The sequence below is a fragment of the Epinephelus lanceolatus genome, chromosome 24 (assembly GCF_041903045.1).
Source record: "Epinephelus lanceolatus isolate andai-2023 chromosome 24, ASM4190304v1, whole genome shotgun sequence".
NCBI lineage: Eukaryota > Metazoa > Chordata > Actinopteri > Perciformes > Serranidae > Epinephelus > Epinephelus lanceolatus.
The window spans coordinates 22635056-22654163 of NC_135757.1; the positions used below are offsets into that span (position 1 = coordinate 22635056).

At 40.6% G+C, this 19108-nt stretch overlaps 1 protein-coding gene across 3 annotated transcripts in view; it reads right to left on the reverse strand.

Annotated features, from left to right (window-relative positions):
• ncam2a (neural cell adhesion molecule 2a) overlaps window positions 1–19108 on the reverse strand; it is a 546541-nt gene that overhangs the window by 25297 nt on the left and 502136 nt on the right. For 2 of the 3 annotated variants that reach the window (XM_078165636.1, XM_078165634.1), the window contains exon 16: window positions 2313–2520. In XM_078165636.1, coding sequence (XP_078021762.1) covers window positions 2313–2520 — 208 coding nt within the window. The remainder of the gene's footprint in view (window positions 1–2312; window positions 2521–19108) is intronic. The other variant, XM_078165635.1, reaches the window with a different exon arrangement.

Genomic DNA, 19108 nt, shown 5'->3' on the forward strand with positions numbered 1-19108 from the left:
CTGACAATTTTAACACAAAAATGGCACTGCTGAAGCCAATGAATCAGACTCTGTGGGTGCTATCTCGCAGAACCTTGGTTTGCCTAGCACCCTGCATAAAATAACACTGGGACTAAATCCGAAAATCGATTGTACTATGAGTTTCACGGAGGGAGGGCTTTTAAACTGCACACTGTCTGATGAGAGGGGAAAAAAGAAGGTAAAGTATGTGTTTGCTCTTCTTGGACATACATGCAGTGATACGAGTCTCTTGTGGGGCCACTTACAGTGTATTTGCATGCATAAGTTATATAAATCCAGAGCATGAAGAATGGTAGCACACAGAGTTGAGATTTCATACATGCACCTCAGGAATGTTCACACAATGCATGCAAATGAGATACTCCAAAGGTGAAGCCACGACACGTTTATGTATGAGATGCACTGATGGAAATGAATAAGACATAATCAAAGACATACTGTGGTTGAAAGGTAGGTTGGGCGGCTGTTGTAGGTGTACCTACAGTAAATGGTAACAATGAGTCACCTTGTCTCAATCACAGTAAGAGGATTCTAGGCTGCACATGACATGAAGAGTTTCACTGTGCTATTTCAACCCAACTGCCGGAATAAACTCTACATCTCTGCAGACCATGGATACGTCACATTTGTACGATATTATGTAGAAGATACACTGAGACTTGGTAATGGTTAGGAAAAGATCATGCTTTGTCTTTAAATACCGCGTTGTCTTAATAAAAACTTAAACTGCTTTTTGTAGCAGTATCACTGCAGGAAATGCAGCGATGTCTCAACAGGAAAAAAAAATGCTTTTTGTGGCACTATCCCTGCAAGAGACACAATGACATCTCGGTTAGAGACAACTGCTTTTTGTGCCACTATCGTGGCAAGAAATGCACTGATGTCTTAATGAAAATCAGCTGTTTTTTGTGGCACTATCCCTGCTGGAAAGACATTGACAAGCTGCTAAAAGAAATCCTTTTGACGGCTGAAAAGCCGCTGGAAACGCAGCAATGACTACCTCAAAAACAACCAGTTTTGGCATTGCCTCGGTAGAAAAAGAACTTCTCTTTGCGGTGTTATCCCTGCAGGAAACGCAGCAATATCTCAGTAGGCTGGAAAAACAAAAAACAAAACAAAACAAAGTAACACCTTCTTTGGCACTATCCGATAGGAAATTCAACAAGGTGTTGGTTAAATACAAACGCTTTTTGTAGCACTAGCCCCACAGGAAATGCAGTGTTGTCTCAGGGAAAAACAACTGCTTTTTTGCAACACTATGCTTGCAGGAAATACAGTGTTGTGCACTGCTTTTTGTGGCACTATCCCCATTGGAAACACAGTGACGAGTTGCTAAAAGTCACCCACGTTGGATGGCTAAAAAGCCAATGACTACCTCAAAAACAAGCATCTTTGCTGTTGTCTCAGTGAAAAAACAACTGCTCTTCGTGACATTGTCCCTGCAGGAAACACAGTGATGTATCAGTAGGTTGAAAAGAACAAAAAAAAAAAAAAAAAAATCCCCGCAGGAAATGCAGTGTTGCCTTGATAAATACAACTGCTTTTTGTGGCACTATACTGGCAGGAAATGCAGCAATGTCTCCATGAAAAACCTCTTTAATGGCACCATCCCTGTTGGAAACCCATTGACGAGTTGCTAAAAGACACCCATGTTTGAAGCCTCAAAAAGAGATGCAGGAATGACTGTCTCAAAAACACCCAATTTTTTACTGTTTGCTGATCTCGAACAGTCATCTGCAGCTTGGCAGGGATCTTGCCTAGGTCTCATCAACCATCCCCTCCACCTTTCAGTGACAGTCAGCTCATTTACTATATCACTTTAGAAACACTGATATGACAAATGTAAAGTACCCATGGTTTGCAGAAACACCACAATGCCTACATTTCATTTCGGTATCTGGGCTGGTTATTTATATCTACTTGAAAGATGAAGTTTAACCTTGGAAAATTGTGACACTCAAATTCTTGACACATTTCTGATATTTTTTTGTCCATCTAAAATTGGTTTTAGAGCATCTTGGATCAAATGTCTGTGCATGGACTTATATGGATCAATTCAGGTCTGTCGGTTCATAGTTGCACAACATTAAACAACAAAAACAGTAGTTTCCAGAGTGACCAAATATAACCCACAGGTATCAAGATACACCCACAGCAGATGCTCCCTCTGCAAGCATGAATGACCTTGTGACTGACAAGCTGATACAACCCAACTGTTACCAAATAAATCAAAACTTGAAGCAGTTAAAGGTCCAGAAAAAAAATAAACAATATATAAAATAAGAACTCACAGGTAGGCAGCCTTGCCCTCCTCGATTTCTTTGCCCTTGCCGCTGGTGGCTGTTTTCTTGCTGCACAGCGTGCGCGTGATGCACATCAGCAGGCCGCAGTGACGCAGAAAGAAGCAGCTGACGTCCACCAGTACGAGGAGCAGCAGCAGTGCTCCCAGGCCCAGGCCCACCACCGTCCCCAGCCCCAGGCCGCTGAACAGGGATTCTGCTAAGGCAGTGAAACACACACGCAGACACACAACACACACAAGGGGGAAAACACTGTTAGCAATTTTGGTTCATATTCATGGATACAGAAAGAAGTCAGGGTCAGGTTTAGAGTGGTCACACTGGAGCTGATAGGTATTTGTCTCACTGAAGGACGTGTCCTCAGGTTGTATGTCTGCGGAGACAAACCCTGACCTCCAGCTGAAGGTCATCTTCCTCGCTACACTCCTCCTCTACATCCACATAGAGGATGTAACAGTACTGTAAAGCTGTACTAAACAAGAGCGCACTCACCCCCCAAAAACTTTTGCTGTGGTTACTTTGAAAACCTCTCGAAGGTCAATGAATTCCTCCGGAGCCAGTTGGATAGTTTCCAACACGTAGATAAGTCCTAATCCACAATGCCTGGACTCCACGCTATCCTCAGCGGAGGATCTCGATTATTAGCGTGAATCCACCAAATCTCCTCCAAAACAAATCATTTTCAGCCTTACAAACTTTTTTTTTACACACACTTAATGGAATAAAAGTTTCAAAGACTTAAATAAATGAGCAAAAGGGGATCTACAGTGCAGCAAAGCAGGTGGAGAAAGCTTTACTCTGTGATTTGTTTGTAATATCAGAAGCTTTGCAGCTTCCTATCTGGTTAAGAACTTTAATCTTTTGACAGAACCAATCTATAAGTGTTTTCTAGGCCAAAAACTACAGAATTCATTTTTGTTTTCTTCTGTATTGCCCTCCAGCCCTGCATCTGCCTCCTCTAGTGTCAACATCTCTGGTTCCACAGGTACAGAATTTAAGTGTGCATTTTTCAACTATATTGTACCACGCTGCAGTTCAAGGCAGCAAGCATCAGCATTACCATACTGATGCTTCAGCCCTGTGTCCACTGGGCACCTCTTATTCCATAGCTTGCAGTACTAAACAGATTCACGTGGGAAGCAGAAAGCGAGTATTTTCAGCTATACGTTGAAATAGTTTCTCTCTGAGCTCCGAAACACATCGAGCTCTCCACTCAGTTGGGAACAAGAAGCGGGGTCCACTTTCAATTGAAAGTAATGAGAAAATGAAGGCAGTGCAGCAAAGAGAGGCTCCCAGTGGGCACAGTTGAATAGAGTTGTGCCCTTAAGTGATCCTGGGGTTGAGCAAACTGAACATCCACTGTAGGATCAGTGCTGACAGCTGGAGGTCAGACCTTGCCAGGAGTAATCAGTGATGGAGGAGTAAGAGTGAATGAACTTTCCTACTTAAGAAGGCTCTCATATGGGTGTTCAGTAGCCTCTGAGTTAAAAAGAAGGATCAGATATTAATATGAAGGTGTGAGCATTCAGAGACAGCCGGCTGGTGAAGTCTAGCACCTCAAAGTTAAAAAAAGCTCCAAGTGTCTTGCAAAACAGGGAGCCGAATGCAGTCTGGAGTGAGTTTTTTCCAGATTCTTACATAGATGTTTGAAAAAAGGGTGAATATTTTTTGATTCTTCATGCATTATCAATGTTGTAGGCTGAAAAAAGAAAAAGTTTGTTTGACCCCTTGACATTCAGGGAGGGGGTTTGAAATCTTATTTTGGGTGGTATCCAATTGAATACTCACTAAAGTCTCAGGATTCCATCAGTGTAGACTTTTCTCCCATTTTCCCTTTTTTCCCATGTCGTTGTGTCTAAGTGACTAATACGAGCAGTCATTTTTCAGATTGGTCGAGTATTGAGCGAGGTTGCGGCAGCCCACTCTGGGCATGTTCGCACCGTTGATGTTTGTCCACTAAAAGTGTTTGTTTTTGCCATTGACAGGGTCAGGTTATTATCCTAAGTGTTTGACAACAGTATGGAAAGGATCCCTACAGAGACAGACCTTTTTGTTAAAGAGAAGAGTCATTTTGTTGAAAAATCACTGTCGCCAAACCAAAAAGACTCCATGTAAAGGTCTAGTGTGTAGGATTTAGAAAGACTTATTGGCACAAATGGAATATAATATAATAGGTATGTTTTCTTAAGTGTATAATCACCTGAAGACACTAATTGATCAGTTAATGAGACTGTGTGTGTGAGCAGCAGCAGCAGCGACCCACCGTCTGATACCGGCATACGTGAGGACAGAAACAGAGGGCTCGGAGCACCTGCTACAGCAAGCAAACACACCATCTGTGGTCATTTTGACTTGACCAGTGGACTTCACTACAAGCTGACTGACTGTAGAAACAGGTGACGTGCTTTAAAACCAGCCACTGGCGATCTGACCAGCGGAGTTGCAAGTGACACCATCAGCCAGCTTGAGTCAAGCTCAGACCGCCCAGTTCACACTGCTGCAACTTTTCTCTGCAATGTTATAAAACGGTTTCGTCTCATCACAAATCTCTGGACTGAACTTGGCTTTAGAATGTGCCGTCTGCCATGTTGCACCACCATGTTCCTACAGTAGCCCAGAAGGGACAAACCAAACACTGGCTCTGGGTAGGGCCATTCGTGTCTTCGCATTGGCCATCCTAGTTAAAAGCCCATCTGCTATGAGCAGCGTCAAAAAATAAAAATAAAAACACTGATTTGTAATGTGAGCACTGAAGGACTGTGCAGGAGAAGTTTCGGATGGTAACAAACTGCAGTCTTCACTGCAAGACGCTACTAAATCCCTCCAAATCTTATACTCTTAACCTTTAAAGAAACAGTTATCAAATTATCATAAAGCACACATCATTTAATGTTGACAGACAAAAAATAAAAATCACAAAATCAAGCTTGGTTTGTCTTCCCACTGTTCCAACAATCACCAACTCTGGTTTGGTTGAAATAAACCCTTAATTCATCCAGTTAGATGGGAAAATAGGCTGGCTCAATACACATTAAAATATACTGTGGAGTCTGGTGGGATAGGCGACGGCAGTTTTGGGACTGTACCTGGTAAACCAAAAGGGATCTTATAATTTTAATAGTAAAGTCTATCTCTCTAGGGATCCTTTCTGTAATATTGTTAGACACTTACAATAACAATTTGAGCCTGTCAGTGGTGAATTCAAACACTTTTATTGAACGTAAATGAAGGGTGCGTGAATGACCCGAGTGGTTACACTGCAGCCTGTTTCACAGTTGCCAGCTACAGAACTCTCACTCAAGCCAAAACTGTTGTTCCCATCAGTCACTTCCACTACCATGAAGAGGAGTTGCAAGAGACAGACTAAAACAAACAAGATAAAATCTTTGCAGCAGGAGCTGAGATATCCAGATTCTAAGTCCAAAAAAATGCATGATACTACATTTCCCATAATGCAGCTCTTTCATTAGACAGTCTGTGCCTTTGAAATGTCTTTTAAGCTCCAAAACCCACGTGTTTTTCAGGCTGACCTTCATGTGTAAAATTGGTGGAGTGCTCCTTTAAGATAGTCTCCTAACCAGTCCATCAGCATTTGGACAGTGATGCAAGTATTTCGGTTGTTTAATCCAGGACACTGGACTTGAAATGAAACAACGACAATGATACAGTAAGGCTGCTTTTCCTGCACTGTTTTCTAGCACGGCTGAAAAAAAACCCTTAAATTAAAGCTCACAGTCACAGTTTCATTTCACATCCAGTGTGCCGGAGTGCCGAGCCAAAACAACAAATTTCCAAAAGACTCGCGCTCCACATTGGAAGTTGTCACCGCGTGTCACAACCCAAATGACTCTCATGTCGGTGACTTTGTTCTTGACTTAGAGCTGAGACTGCAGACAACAGAGACTGGCAGCGAGTCAAAGCACAGAGAGACAAACAGAAAGCCAGAGAGAAAGAGAACCTTGTGGCAAAAGAAGCTCTAATTAAAACACTTTGCGTTTTCGAGAATCTGGGGATATGGGATTTGAAACATGTAGGCTGGATCAATATTTTCTACCGCCACAGGCTACTGTTCTGTATCTCACCTTCTGAAAGTTTATCTGAGTTAATTTGGCTGCTGAAGCAACAGATTCAGAGGCAGTAAACAACACCTCTCCAGCTCCCCCGAAGCATTCACATATTCCACAAGACAAAGAGAATACTAATCCAATCTTTAAACCGCACTCCCCTCGCTTATATCATAAGACTGCAGTGCCCTTAAGCTTTTATATCGGTGTTTACATTTTTACATCACATAAAGCCCTTGTCTTTGTACACATTCACTGCAAATAACGGTGCACTTATAATATTTTCCAGCAGAATTCTTGCATTACATAAAGAACTAGTCAAACATGCCAATATTATACAAATTAAAAAGTTAAAATGCACTCTTAAATTGAATACTGATAGAAATCTATTTGAAGGATGTCCAAAGTATTTTGGAGTGCCCGGGTAAAGATTTTTATTAAAGTGTCATTTTTCTTTTTGGGATGCCAGCAAAAACTCTTCAGCCTGAAAGACTGAAATCCATAAACATCGGACTTTCATCCGATAAGGAGTATTACTCTAAAGTGCTTAGCAGCAGCTTGACAGTTTGAGGTTGGATTGATACGTTACGTTACACGCTTGTTTACTCGTAGCCATTTTATCACACTTACTCCAGAGTTTGGAAATTGTTTAAAGAGAACAGAGTGACACTGAAACACATTAAAATACAAAGGGTGCATCACCGGATGAAGGAGGACTTCAAAACTCCTGTAGGGCTGTGGGTCTATGGTCCATTAAGAACCTTTTTCATCTGAAGAACCCTTTTTGAAGGGTCCTTCAAGGGTTCTTTGCAAGACTATTTGCATACTACACACTATATACCTTTCTACTGTCTAACTGTCTTTCAACATACTTTTGTGTACATAAACAGTAGTATGTATCTTTCGGATCAACACGTTCTCACTCTGACCTCATCACATATTGACGTTTGGTCATGGACTTTCCACCTCAAAATATGACATGCAAGGTACCCTGGGTGAATTGGTTGTTGACGTTCTGGGACGCAATGCCTGCTACGTGCATTGTCAACCCATTCTAACTCCGAAGTCATCGAATCAGGTGCTTGGGCAGTGACTTGCAGCATCACACACAGACGGAAAAAGCTGTCCTTTTAAGTTGACAAAAAGTCCAAATAGGGCGGGAGTGGTGGTGGATAGTTCCAACAACCACCGACCTTCACCCAGGGAAGAGGTGTTCGCGTCCAACAAAATTCTAAAGCCAAACCTTGTTCTTTTTTCCTAAACCCAACCACATGTGTTAGTTGTTGAAGGAAAAAAAAAAGTCAATTTGTCAACTGTACATTTCTTGAGAAAAAGGAAGTTGTTGGGATTCACAGGACCACAGATGATTTATCATTTGGTAAAATCATCACTGGGCATTTAAAGGCTTTTTCCTCTGCATGCTCTTTGTCTTCAAACAAAGAGAGCTAGGTGACACCCATCTCCACAGGAGGTCTCACCTCACACCTCAGTGAGACTCCCAGTCCCAAAACTTGATTGGACAAGACCTTTACAATGACATGTGACTCTGATGTCACAGACATCTGTAGATCTGTGCTCCCTTCCACAGATCTCTCTCTCTTGCTCTGGAGCTTCAACAGCTCACACCTCTTTCCGGCTGGTCCTGGAACAGCAGAGGCCCAGACCCTTGCTCCTTGCCCCAAACCACTAAAGGGAGGGCAATTGATCATAGACTCTCATGCAAACACAAGGTTTGCAACTAGCTTTCCAGCAACAAGGAACTAAGTGAGTTAGCACCCAGCGTCTAACTCTGCTAAACCCTGAGCGACCAGCTTCCTCGGAGTTTCCCCTTTGGAACAAAGGACACAACAAAGACTGCATCTAGATTCACCTTCTCAGCCTTCTTCTGCTAGCTAACAAAGCAGCACACCACCAAGTGACTCTTTCTCCCATCCACTCATGGATCGGTAATGTAACAACTGGGCATAGCTTATCACAGCTTTACAGGCTAAGCAAGACTGTTTGACTTCTTGCATGTGATTTGATGCTGTTTACTGAGTTATTGTTGTGATAGATTGCAGTTAGGTCATTGATTAGTTGGCTTAGCCAAAGCTAAGTGTTTAGTTTGCTAATACTGTTCACAAACAGATTCTTGCACCCAACTAAACAATCTCTGTACTAATCCAGACCGTTTGCAACACATATCACATTGACATAGACTCATTAACAAATAGGCTTTCAACAGAGCTACACCCAAACAGGCATCTCAAAGTTCCCGCTTCTTTTCCTTTGTCTTTGTCCTGACCACACGGTCAGAAGAACACCTCCCCTGGCCTGAAGCCAGCCTTGATTCGGCCATTTTGGTAGTTCTCTGTTGTCAGCCATTTTGTTTTGTAGGCCAAACGGCTCCTTGATCACCACACCCGCCTTTGCCTTTCTCTTCTTTCTCTCTCTCACACAACACACATATACACACCAAGCTTGTATATAGTTAGTTAGAATTTGTGTGTTTTGCTTTGCTTTGCTAGTTTGTGAATAAATATAATTCTTTGGAATCATACCTGCTGTCTGTTTAATGTTGCACAAGAGTGAATGAATACTCAACCTCTGCTGCATCAAGAACTCCAAAATCCATCAGGCGTTACTGTTAATTTTGGTTGTTGTCATTAATTTAATTATTAATCAAACTCCAAATTAATAGTTTAGCCTATTTTATGAGACTGATATCTTTAACTGGATATCATTTTTCCCTTTACGGGAATGGTGCACCACAAGGTGATTTAATGTTAATTAAGTCACATTATTTAACATAATTATTAATTATTAATAATAATTATTAATTATTTCCGATAGCCAATTAAATCCCAACATATTTGGTGCCGCCGTGTGAAGCCTGAATTTATGTTCCCAACATTTTTGGTGCCTCCGTGTGAAGCCTAATGTGTTGACCCCAACAAAGTGTATTTTGAAAACAGACAATGCATTCAACAGGCAGAACTTGACACGGTGTCCCAGAACATCAACAATCAACGAACCCAGGGTACTTTGCATTTTCTAAGAACAAAAGCTTGAAGGTAATCAAGGCTGATCAGCCATCTTGCTACTACTGCTAACTTCTGCTGTGTGTTGTGCAATGCCCTATTTTGATGACACTTCCTTGATCATCATGATTCTACACAAAACAGCTGGAAACGTGGGCTGGTTCGCCAGATAGCACCAATATTCCAAGAATCCTGAATGAACTAGTTTAAAAACCAGGGACTGGTTGCAAAAAACCCTTAAGTTTTCTCCCTAAGTATGACACTTAAGGCTTAAATTCTCCTTAGCTGAGGGACTTACGCAGTTGCAAAGAATTCCGTAAAAGACTTCCTTAGTTATGGGAAAAACATAAACTAATTGCGTTGAAAATCTCTTTCAACGCAATTAGTTTCCATGGAGATTGTTTATTTGTTTGAACTCATGCTTCTAATGCCTGTTATCGTTTCACAAAGTTCGCTTGTAGTTAGATAGTGAAAAAATATTAAGTATAGTAAAGAAATTGCAACAAAAAATAATACAGTCAAATCTAAAGTGTAAAATCAAAAGTGTGTCCATTAGGTTCTCCTAGTTGCACAACACACTTTTCCCGGGGGGTGTTGGTTTTGTTCATTTATTACCATAAACTCGGTCATGTTGCAGTTAAGACAGAGTCAGAGTTTTTTTGTTTGTTTGTTTGTTTGTTTTTTTTACCTTGCTTTGGTTGCTAAGGTCTTTTGTGCTGTGGTCTAGGTATTTCTTGCTAAGTATAAGATCAAGACAAGGAGAAAACAATAAAAACTTAAGGAAACGTTTTAAGGAAACCGTAAGGAGAAGACTTAAGGGTGTTTCGTGCAACTGATTTTATTTTGAGGAAACCTTAACTAGGACTTTAAGGAAAATCTTAACTTGAAGTGTTTTGTGCAACCAGCCCCTAAACCAATTTGGTGGACAAGGGGTAATGGGGGTTCTGGGTGGAACCTTTCACAGATGGCTCTAAGTATGACACTTTATGTAGGGTTCTAGGTAGAACCCTCTGAAAAGGGTTCTACCAGGAATCTACAGTCAGGTCCATAATTATTTGGACAATGATACAGTTGTCATCATTTTGGCTCTGTACACCACCACAATGGGTTTTAAATGAAACAATGAATACCTGCTTAAAGTGCAGACTCTCAGCTTTCATTTAAGGCTTTTTTCAAAAATGTAGTATGAACCGTGTAGGAATTACAACCATTTCTTCACACAGTCCCCCGACTTTAAGGGCTCATAAGTATTTGGACAAACTAACATAATCATCAATTAAACAGTCAGTTTTAATACTTGGTTGCAAATCCTTTACAGTCAATGACTGCCTGAAGTGTTGGACACATAGGCATCATCAGATGCAGGGTTTCTTCCCTGGTGATGCTCTGCCAGCCCTTTACTGCAGCCGTCTGCACTTCCTGCTTGTGTTTTGGGTGTTTTGCCCTCAGTTTTGGCTTCAGCAAGAGAAATGCATGCTCACTTGGATTCAGGTCAGATGATATGACTTGGCCATTGCAGAACATTCCACTTCTTTGCCTTAAAAATGTCTTTGGTTGCTTTTGCAATATGCTTCAGGTCAATGTCCATCTGCACTGTGAAGCATCGTCCAATGAGTTTTGAAGCATTTAATTGAATCTGAGCAGATAATGGTGTGAAATAGAGTATGGTGAATGTGACAGGAAAGCTAGTATCAGCATTGCTTCTGCCTGGAGCTCGCATGTATGGAGCCTGGGTTTGGTTGAAGATGGCAGTGCCGTTTGGGCTGAGAAAGCCATGTGTAAGTAAGAAGGAAATCCAGGAAGAGGAAGGTTATTTAAGTGTGGGAGTGGCCTATTTGAATCCATTTTGTTTGAGACCATGCTGCAAAGTGAGTGTGTTTGCTGATCCTGTGAGTTCATTTATCTCCTTTAACTTTAGCTTACATTGTAGCTATGCTATGTAGCGTGTGAAATAGAGTATGGTGAATGTGCTAGTAAAGGTAGTATCAGCATTGCTTCTGCCTGGAGCTCGCATAAACGGAGCCTGGGCTTGGTTGAAGTTGGCAGTGCTGTTTGGGCTGAGATCACTGTCCAGCCTCCTGGAGGTGTCATTGTTGTGAGGGCTCGTCCTGGGGAGGTAGACTGTACAGCCTAACCCGGCGGGGGAGTGTGATAGCCTAACAAGGCTTCCTTCCCTGGGTCTACCTCCTCTGTGGTAGTATAGGTAAGGTAAAGGAGGTTGTTCGGTTAGTGTGGGGAGCAGTGAGACCTGGCATTAGGGGAGTGTCTCTGGGACGCCAGAGATCACTGTCTAGCCTCCTGGAGGTGTCGTGGGACTAACTAGACGAAACACCGGTGAAAGGAGGTTCCCACCCGATGACCCCAAAGACATGTTAGTTATCACTGCTCAGGGGTCTGTATAGTTAAGCCTTGCCATAATAGCTTATCGTAGGGCTTAGGAGGATTATTCACTGAGCGCTGATCCCTTTTTTTTTTTTTTTTATTAGAGCACAAACTTCTTGTGTTTATTTGAATTGAATCTGAGCAGATAATGGTGCCCCAAACACTTCAGCTTTCATCCTGCTGCTCTTGTAAGCAAGACAAGACTTCACTAGAATAAATACAGAGGGTTTATCACAAGATGCAAACCATTGGTTAGCCTTAAAAATGGAAGGCCAGATTAGAGTTTGTCAAAAACCATCTAAAAAGCCTGTACAGTTGTGGAACAGCATACTATGGACAGATAAAACAAAGATCAACTACCAGAATGATGGGAAGACAAGAGAAGGAAGAAGGGAAGGAACTGCTCATGATCCAAAGCACACCACCTCATCAGTGAAGCATGGTGGAGGTACTGTTATGTCATGGCCATGTATGGCTGCCAGTGGAACTGGTTCTCTTGTATTTATTGATGATGTGACTGCTGACAAGAGCAGCAGGATGAAAGCTGAAGTGTTTGGGGCACCATTATCTGCTCAGATTCAACCAAATGCTTCAAAACTCATTGGACGATGCTTCACAGTGCAGTTGGACAATGACCTGAAGCATACTGCAAAAGCAACCAAAGACATTTTTAAGGCAAAGAAGTGGAATGTTCTGCAATGGCCAAGTCATATCATCTGACCTGAATCCAACTGAGCATGCGTTTCTCTTGCTGAAGCCAAAACTGAGGGCAAAACACCCAAAACACAAGCAGGAAGTGCAGACGACTACAGTAAAGGGCTGGCAGAGCATCACCAGGGAAGAAACCCAGCATCTGATGATGCCTATGTGTCCAACACTTCAGGCAGTCATTGACTGTAAAGGATTTGCAACCAAGTATTAAAACTGACTGTTTAATTGATGATTATGTTAGTTTGTCCAAATACTTATGAGCCCTTAAAGTCGGGGGACTGTGTGAAGAAATGGTTGTAATTCCTACATGGTTCATGAACCATGTAGGAATTACAACCATTTCAAAACAAAACAAAACCCATTGTGGTGGTGTACAGAGCCAAAATGACGACAACTGTATCATTGTCCAAATAATTATGGACCTGACTGTAAAAGGGTTCATCTGTGGGGACAAGCCAAAGAACCCTATATGGTTCTAGTTAGCACCTTGATTTCTGAGAATGTAGGATTGACAGTGACAATTCATTATAGACATGGACCATGGACTCAACTCTTTTGGTGTAGGTCTAGGGCTGATGGGAAACAGTGTTCATTAAAGAAAATGTAATATATCTGCAATAAAAGTATTTCTTTACATAAAAATGTGCTTTTGTGTCTGAAGTAAAAGAATCCAAGGTTGCCTTTCGGGGCCTCCGCTGCCTTTGTGACTGGATGTCGAGATTGTAAAAGGAAAGGAATTTAAAGTGAATACTCCAATATTGTCTTCACTGCCTTCGGTATTGCAGCTTGAGATATTTTTTTTTTTTAGTTATTTTATTCTATGAGCCAGAATAAAACCTCCCTTCATGAAGCAGCTCAGATCTCTGCATAAGGAATTAAGGCATGACAAGCGGCTTAACTTTAAATTTAATAAACAGGGATGAAACACAGCCAAACAAGTGTGTGGCCACGAGTCAAACTGTTTTCAAGTTAGCAGCCAAGGTGCCTTCCAACATCTGGCAGCGTTGGGGAAAAAACATTAAAATGAGAGGAAAACAAGAGAGAGGGAAGAATATGTATGTGCATATCAACGTAAAAGGTAAAATACAATAAATGTGTTTCATACTATGCATTTTCTTCTGGATAATTTTCAGTATTTCCTGATATGCCGCAAATATGCATGTGGTCACCTATGGCTGCAGGTGCTACAGTTGATTTATACTGTAAGTAAAGAGAAGTAATGAGGTCATTTTTGAGTGAGGGCAAAGCTGCTCTCATCTCGTCCTGAATGATCACCTGCACTGTGACACAGGAGGTAACAGTGGCTGTGAAAACCATCCTCCTGTAATAACTTACAGGTCAGAGTGATAAACTACCTGCAGGGGTTTGAGGGCTAAAGCTGCACATTGGATGTAAATATCATCATCCGTGTCAAGAGAGGAAATTTCCATCTTTTTCAAGAGTAAAACAACATTATCTATTTATCCAAAGGCAGGTTTCATTCTCAATTCAAATCTGCAAGCGAGTCAAAAATGGTCCATATATTCTATGTGCATAAAATATGAAGTATATTTTTGAGTTTTCTATATTTTACAGGCACAAATTAGCTCAGGCTATAAAATGCTGTAGTATGTGGCATTGACACATGCTGTATACTTGGTACTGATTCAGCCTAGTTAACATTATAGTAATTATAATAAGATTAAAACAAATCTAAAGAGTTTAATCTAATAAAATAAAAGTTAAAATCACCATAATATATTGAGTAGGTAGCAAACAATGGTAATACAGTAGGAGTATAAAGTTTAATTGCTTTCATTGCAGCCTTCAAGTGTGCATACAATATGCTCAATGCAATTATTTCTGCATGCAGCCTTAATTACTGTTTTCCTTTTTATTATGTCATTATTAGTCCAATTGTTAATATTTAATTGGGATTTGCAGCAGCATAACTATGGTTATTGTGTCTGTGTTCCTTTTGCCTGAGGGTATTACTTGATGCTACCTGCTGTTGTTTTAAAGGGAACAATTGTACGCAAGAGAGCTGAGTGTCTGAACCTGGTGAGAGAAGAAGTTGGGTGTACTAACTGTGTTGCTGTGTAGGCACTGAAAAGAAAGTGGAGCCCACCCAACCAAGATTAAATGGAGAATGTTACCCATCAAGAATTTAGCTTTACAGGTTGAAATTAGCACCCATCACCCAGGGTTCAAAACTAACTTTTTCACTTACCAGCCAGGCTGGCTGGTAAGTGAAATTTTCTACCAGCCAGGCAGATATTTTACCAGCCAACCAAATAAAAATTGCTTTTAAGTGTTGTAATTTGCTATCAGTATTATTTAGCAAGTCATTTGGGTCTTGTATGCGATTCTCAATCAATATTTTAATAGTGTGCACTAATATTAGTAATAATGTATGCTAAAATATGAATAACTGTTTCAACAGTTAAGTGTAATATTTGGGTTAATAAATTCTGTAGTATTCTTACTACAGTGCAAAAAGAATCTTTCATTAAGGAATTTTACATGAATCACTGACTTCAGTCCCCTTTGGACAGTTGAGACATAAGATTTAAGCTTGACCAGACTGCAACAGCAGGGCCTGCCCTATATAAACATGAATGTCTGACCAGTGGTGGACAAAGTATTCAACGACATGACTTGAGTGAAAGTAAAGATACTCTTGGTCAAATATTACTCCAATACAAGTGAAAGTTGTTCAGTCATTTTTTTTACTTAAGTGAAACTGCACCAACTGATTAACATACAAGTAAAGAACAGTCCCTAAAGTGGGTGAGGTTTGTGGATGGTTACCTGCCACAAAGACAGAAATGTGAACGGCTCGGTTCTTCTCTGACACAACACACACACCTGTGTGCTCGGCTGTTCAGGTATGTTTGGGCAGCGATCGCAGCGCACCGAAATTCTCGCGCAAGCCTGTTCACATCAGACGCGCATTTCTCCACGCCGGTCGACAAGCGGTTCTGCTCCCAGCTGTTGTCTCCGTCACATTTGGGGCTGTTTTTCCATCATGGGTAACTGCCCGGCTTGACACATTCGCTCGCGGCTTGCGCAGAAAATAGACCAGACGCCGAAACGATCACTGCAGGGCAGCTCCGCGGCCGGTGTGGATGACACAATCGGTTAACATGGGCGCCAAAAGGAAACTGGCTTTGCTTCTTGCCGCTTCGAGGCAAGAAACCAGGAAACCACTCGCTACCAGCACTGTTCTACAGTAACAAAAAATGCATTTTTTGCTAGTAAAAAAATAACTCGCCAGAGTGGCGAGTGGTCTTAAAAATTTACCAGCCAAAGACAAAATCTACCCGTAATTGGCAAGTGGCGAGTGTTAGTTTTGGACCCTGCCATCACCCACCGAATGCAGGTTAATTGTTGGCAGTGGTGTGTAAATTCTTCAGACCGTCCACCACTTTTGCGTACAGAGAAAATCAAAACAGAAAGACATGTCATAACCTCAACATATAAGGTAATCTATTAGCCATAGTTATTCGTTTCGACGGACAGCTGGGGTTCACTGAATTCTAACTGAAGACCATCAATAAAAAGGTGTGTATGCACATACTATACACACCTACTTATTACTGTATCAACTTTACTACCTTATGTGCCAATTTCATCTGAAGAAAAAGCTGGACCACGCATGACATATTTTATTAAACTTGATATTTATCAAGGGACAACCTTCAGGGCTGAAAAATGAACCCAACAAGGCCGTGCCAAAAACTGCAGTTCTCTAGATGCAAGTAGATCCCACAGACCCCCATGTTAAAATGCCCAACTTGACAGCAGAAACATTTTACTGCCTGGTACAAAAAACGATTTGGTCTCTATAGCTAATTCTACAGATAATTTCCTCATTTATAACAACTGTACAGGGGTTGAATTTGTATATAACTTAGCCATTTAAATTTTATTAAGGCTTAAAGTTATGCATAATTAAAGGGAAATTTCAGTTTATTTCAACCCGTCTCCTATCGTCCTAAATTTGTTTCAAGTGACTAGTGACACAGAAATAATAGTTAGCATGTTAGCTGTTAGCCTAGATACAGCCGTAGCGTCAGACCTGTTAAAACGTAAGTGAACGGGCATCCCTTCAAGTGCAAAGTTAGTCCGCTATTTTCTCCAAATTTTACCAAACCTCAAGAGAGGTGGCTCCCTAGCTAGGCTAGCTATGGATTCCAAATCCGGAGAAGTAAAGTTTTGGACAAGAATAGAGAATTTGACAGTGTGTGGACAGCTTCATTTGCTTGTACCGCCAGCTCGGTAAAGTTAAAGTTCCAAATAATTATTAATTGTCCACTGCAGAGTGGCCACATTGTGGTGAAACATATTAATGCATGTTCATTTAGACCTAATAGTAATGTTGATTGGCTAATTTAGGTTTAGATATCTATGTTACCTTCACTGTAAGGCTAAAATATGTGTTGTGGCTCTAGACAGATTTTGTTTTTTATAGTTTTGGTCAGAAATGTCTCTGTTGATAGTAAAGGTTGCTGACCCCTTGCCTAGCCCTAACAGTGCCAGCCTCTCGTGCAAACACGGTCTCTTCTGGCTTCAAAAGACCAAGATTGCAACAGCCAAAATGCCAATCTCAAGGCTTCAAAATGGAAGTCCGCAAAACAATTGGTGATGTCATGGTAGCTATGTCTGTTATTTTTACAGGCTATGGTATTTATGTGTTATATTTATTTAAAGTTTATATTAAAGCTATATTAAATTCACAATTGAGCAGAGTTGAATACATATATATATATATATATATATATATATATATATATTTATATATATATATACATATATTTTATATAATAAAAATAATGAATGATCAATCATTTAACCCTAACCCTACATTAAATGACATCTAAATAATCTAAATGGTATTCTGTCATTTAGTGCATAGATTTTAAAAGTGGCAGACAAAAAAAAAAAAAAAAATATCAGATCCTAGTTACAGCACAACATTGCACTCAATTCATCCAGTATCTTGTATCCACGGCTGTAGAAGATGCTACTAGACAAGTCTTTCTAATAAACTCTAACAACTCACTGAGAAGAAGTGACTTACTTTTGTTAAAACAAGTTTGTGTTTACCTATTCTTTATATCGTAACCACCTTGGATGACAAAATAGATTATTCTCGCTTATCACCAAAGTGTTTTCCTCAGTTGGAAATAACAGATTTTTTCTGTTTGACTCGACTTCTCACAAACGCTCCAACTCTGTGGCCATTAATTCTTATTTCCCTGCTCTATTAACCCTTTTACTGACTTCTTCTGATTACTTGTTGATATATAGGCCCATTAGCAGTTTTACTCAATTGTTAGAGATCCGACTGCTTGTGTGGCACCTGAAGCCATTCATACACATCTCACTTTGAAAATACAAACTCATTTGCTCTGAGCAGTGATCGACTGTCGACCATTGGATCTGAGGAGACACCACTCAATTATTGACGACCCAATGGGCGTTCATTAATTGGGAAGGTGGCGGGCGCTAATCTGTAGGGGGATAAACATAATCATTTGTGGAAGTGAGTGAGGATTCCTCCTAAGTGCTGAAGTGTTGAAGGGAAAGTTTGTTTGAGGAGGCCCTTGGAGAGTTAAAAATAATCATTAAAGCCTGCCTGGTTTGAAGGAGAGGGACGAGTCCTTCCGTGTGTCCATTTCCAAAGAGGAAGCCTTGATGTGACTCAAGTGCACTCAAGAGCCGGCAAAGAGGAAATGAAAAACCATAGGAAATTACTCTTAACTTAGAAGAATATGCACATCCTTAACAATCAACCCCCAAAAAGACTTCAAAGAAATTTGGTCCACTTTCCTGTAATTGCTGCTGTCTGAACTTTTTGAGTAATTCAAGTGTATCTACCTTGATCTTTGTCGCTGAAATTCAAGTTTAAAGCCACAGATTTAAATGCATGAACTGCACTTAAACAAAAAATTCATTGCAGTCCAGCAACACCCTTTTTTTTAACTGTTAAAACACACTGACGCTGTTAAAAGCCTCCCAAATTGACTCGAGCCAACACTGAATATTAGAAAGAACTTTCTGTTCTCTAACTTGGCTCATAATGTAGTGAAGAGAAAAGCCTGCAGCAGGGAGAAGACATTTAAAAAGTTATTTTTATTAATTTATTTTGTGTTGTTTTAATTTATTTTTCATTGTTTCTCCTCACTTCACTTTGTCCTCCAGGCAGTGCTTTCGGTGGCATGATATTTAAACAGCGCAGTGTTGATTCTTAACGATGCCCTGACAAAGAATACATGTTCAACAACGTGTCACCAACAAGTTTAACACTGCTCAGTCTGCACAGACTCTTGACAAATTCTTCTCAGTGTCGAGTCAGTCTGCATACTAAAGAGTCTTTTTCTAAACTTCTTTCTGCGCAGTTAAAACTCACTGACACATCACAGTCACTTAGAAGCTGCTCTATGATATTAACCTGGCAAACAGGATGGACCACTGACAATACAGGCCAATGAAGAGTCAGATTTAAAACAACGTTTTACAAAATGGTTTGTTTTTGGCCGTGTTTGAACAATAGGCTATTGAAAACCAAAAAGTTTGGTAATAATAATAAAATAAAATGAATAAAATAAAAATAAGTTTTTTAACA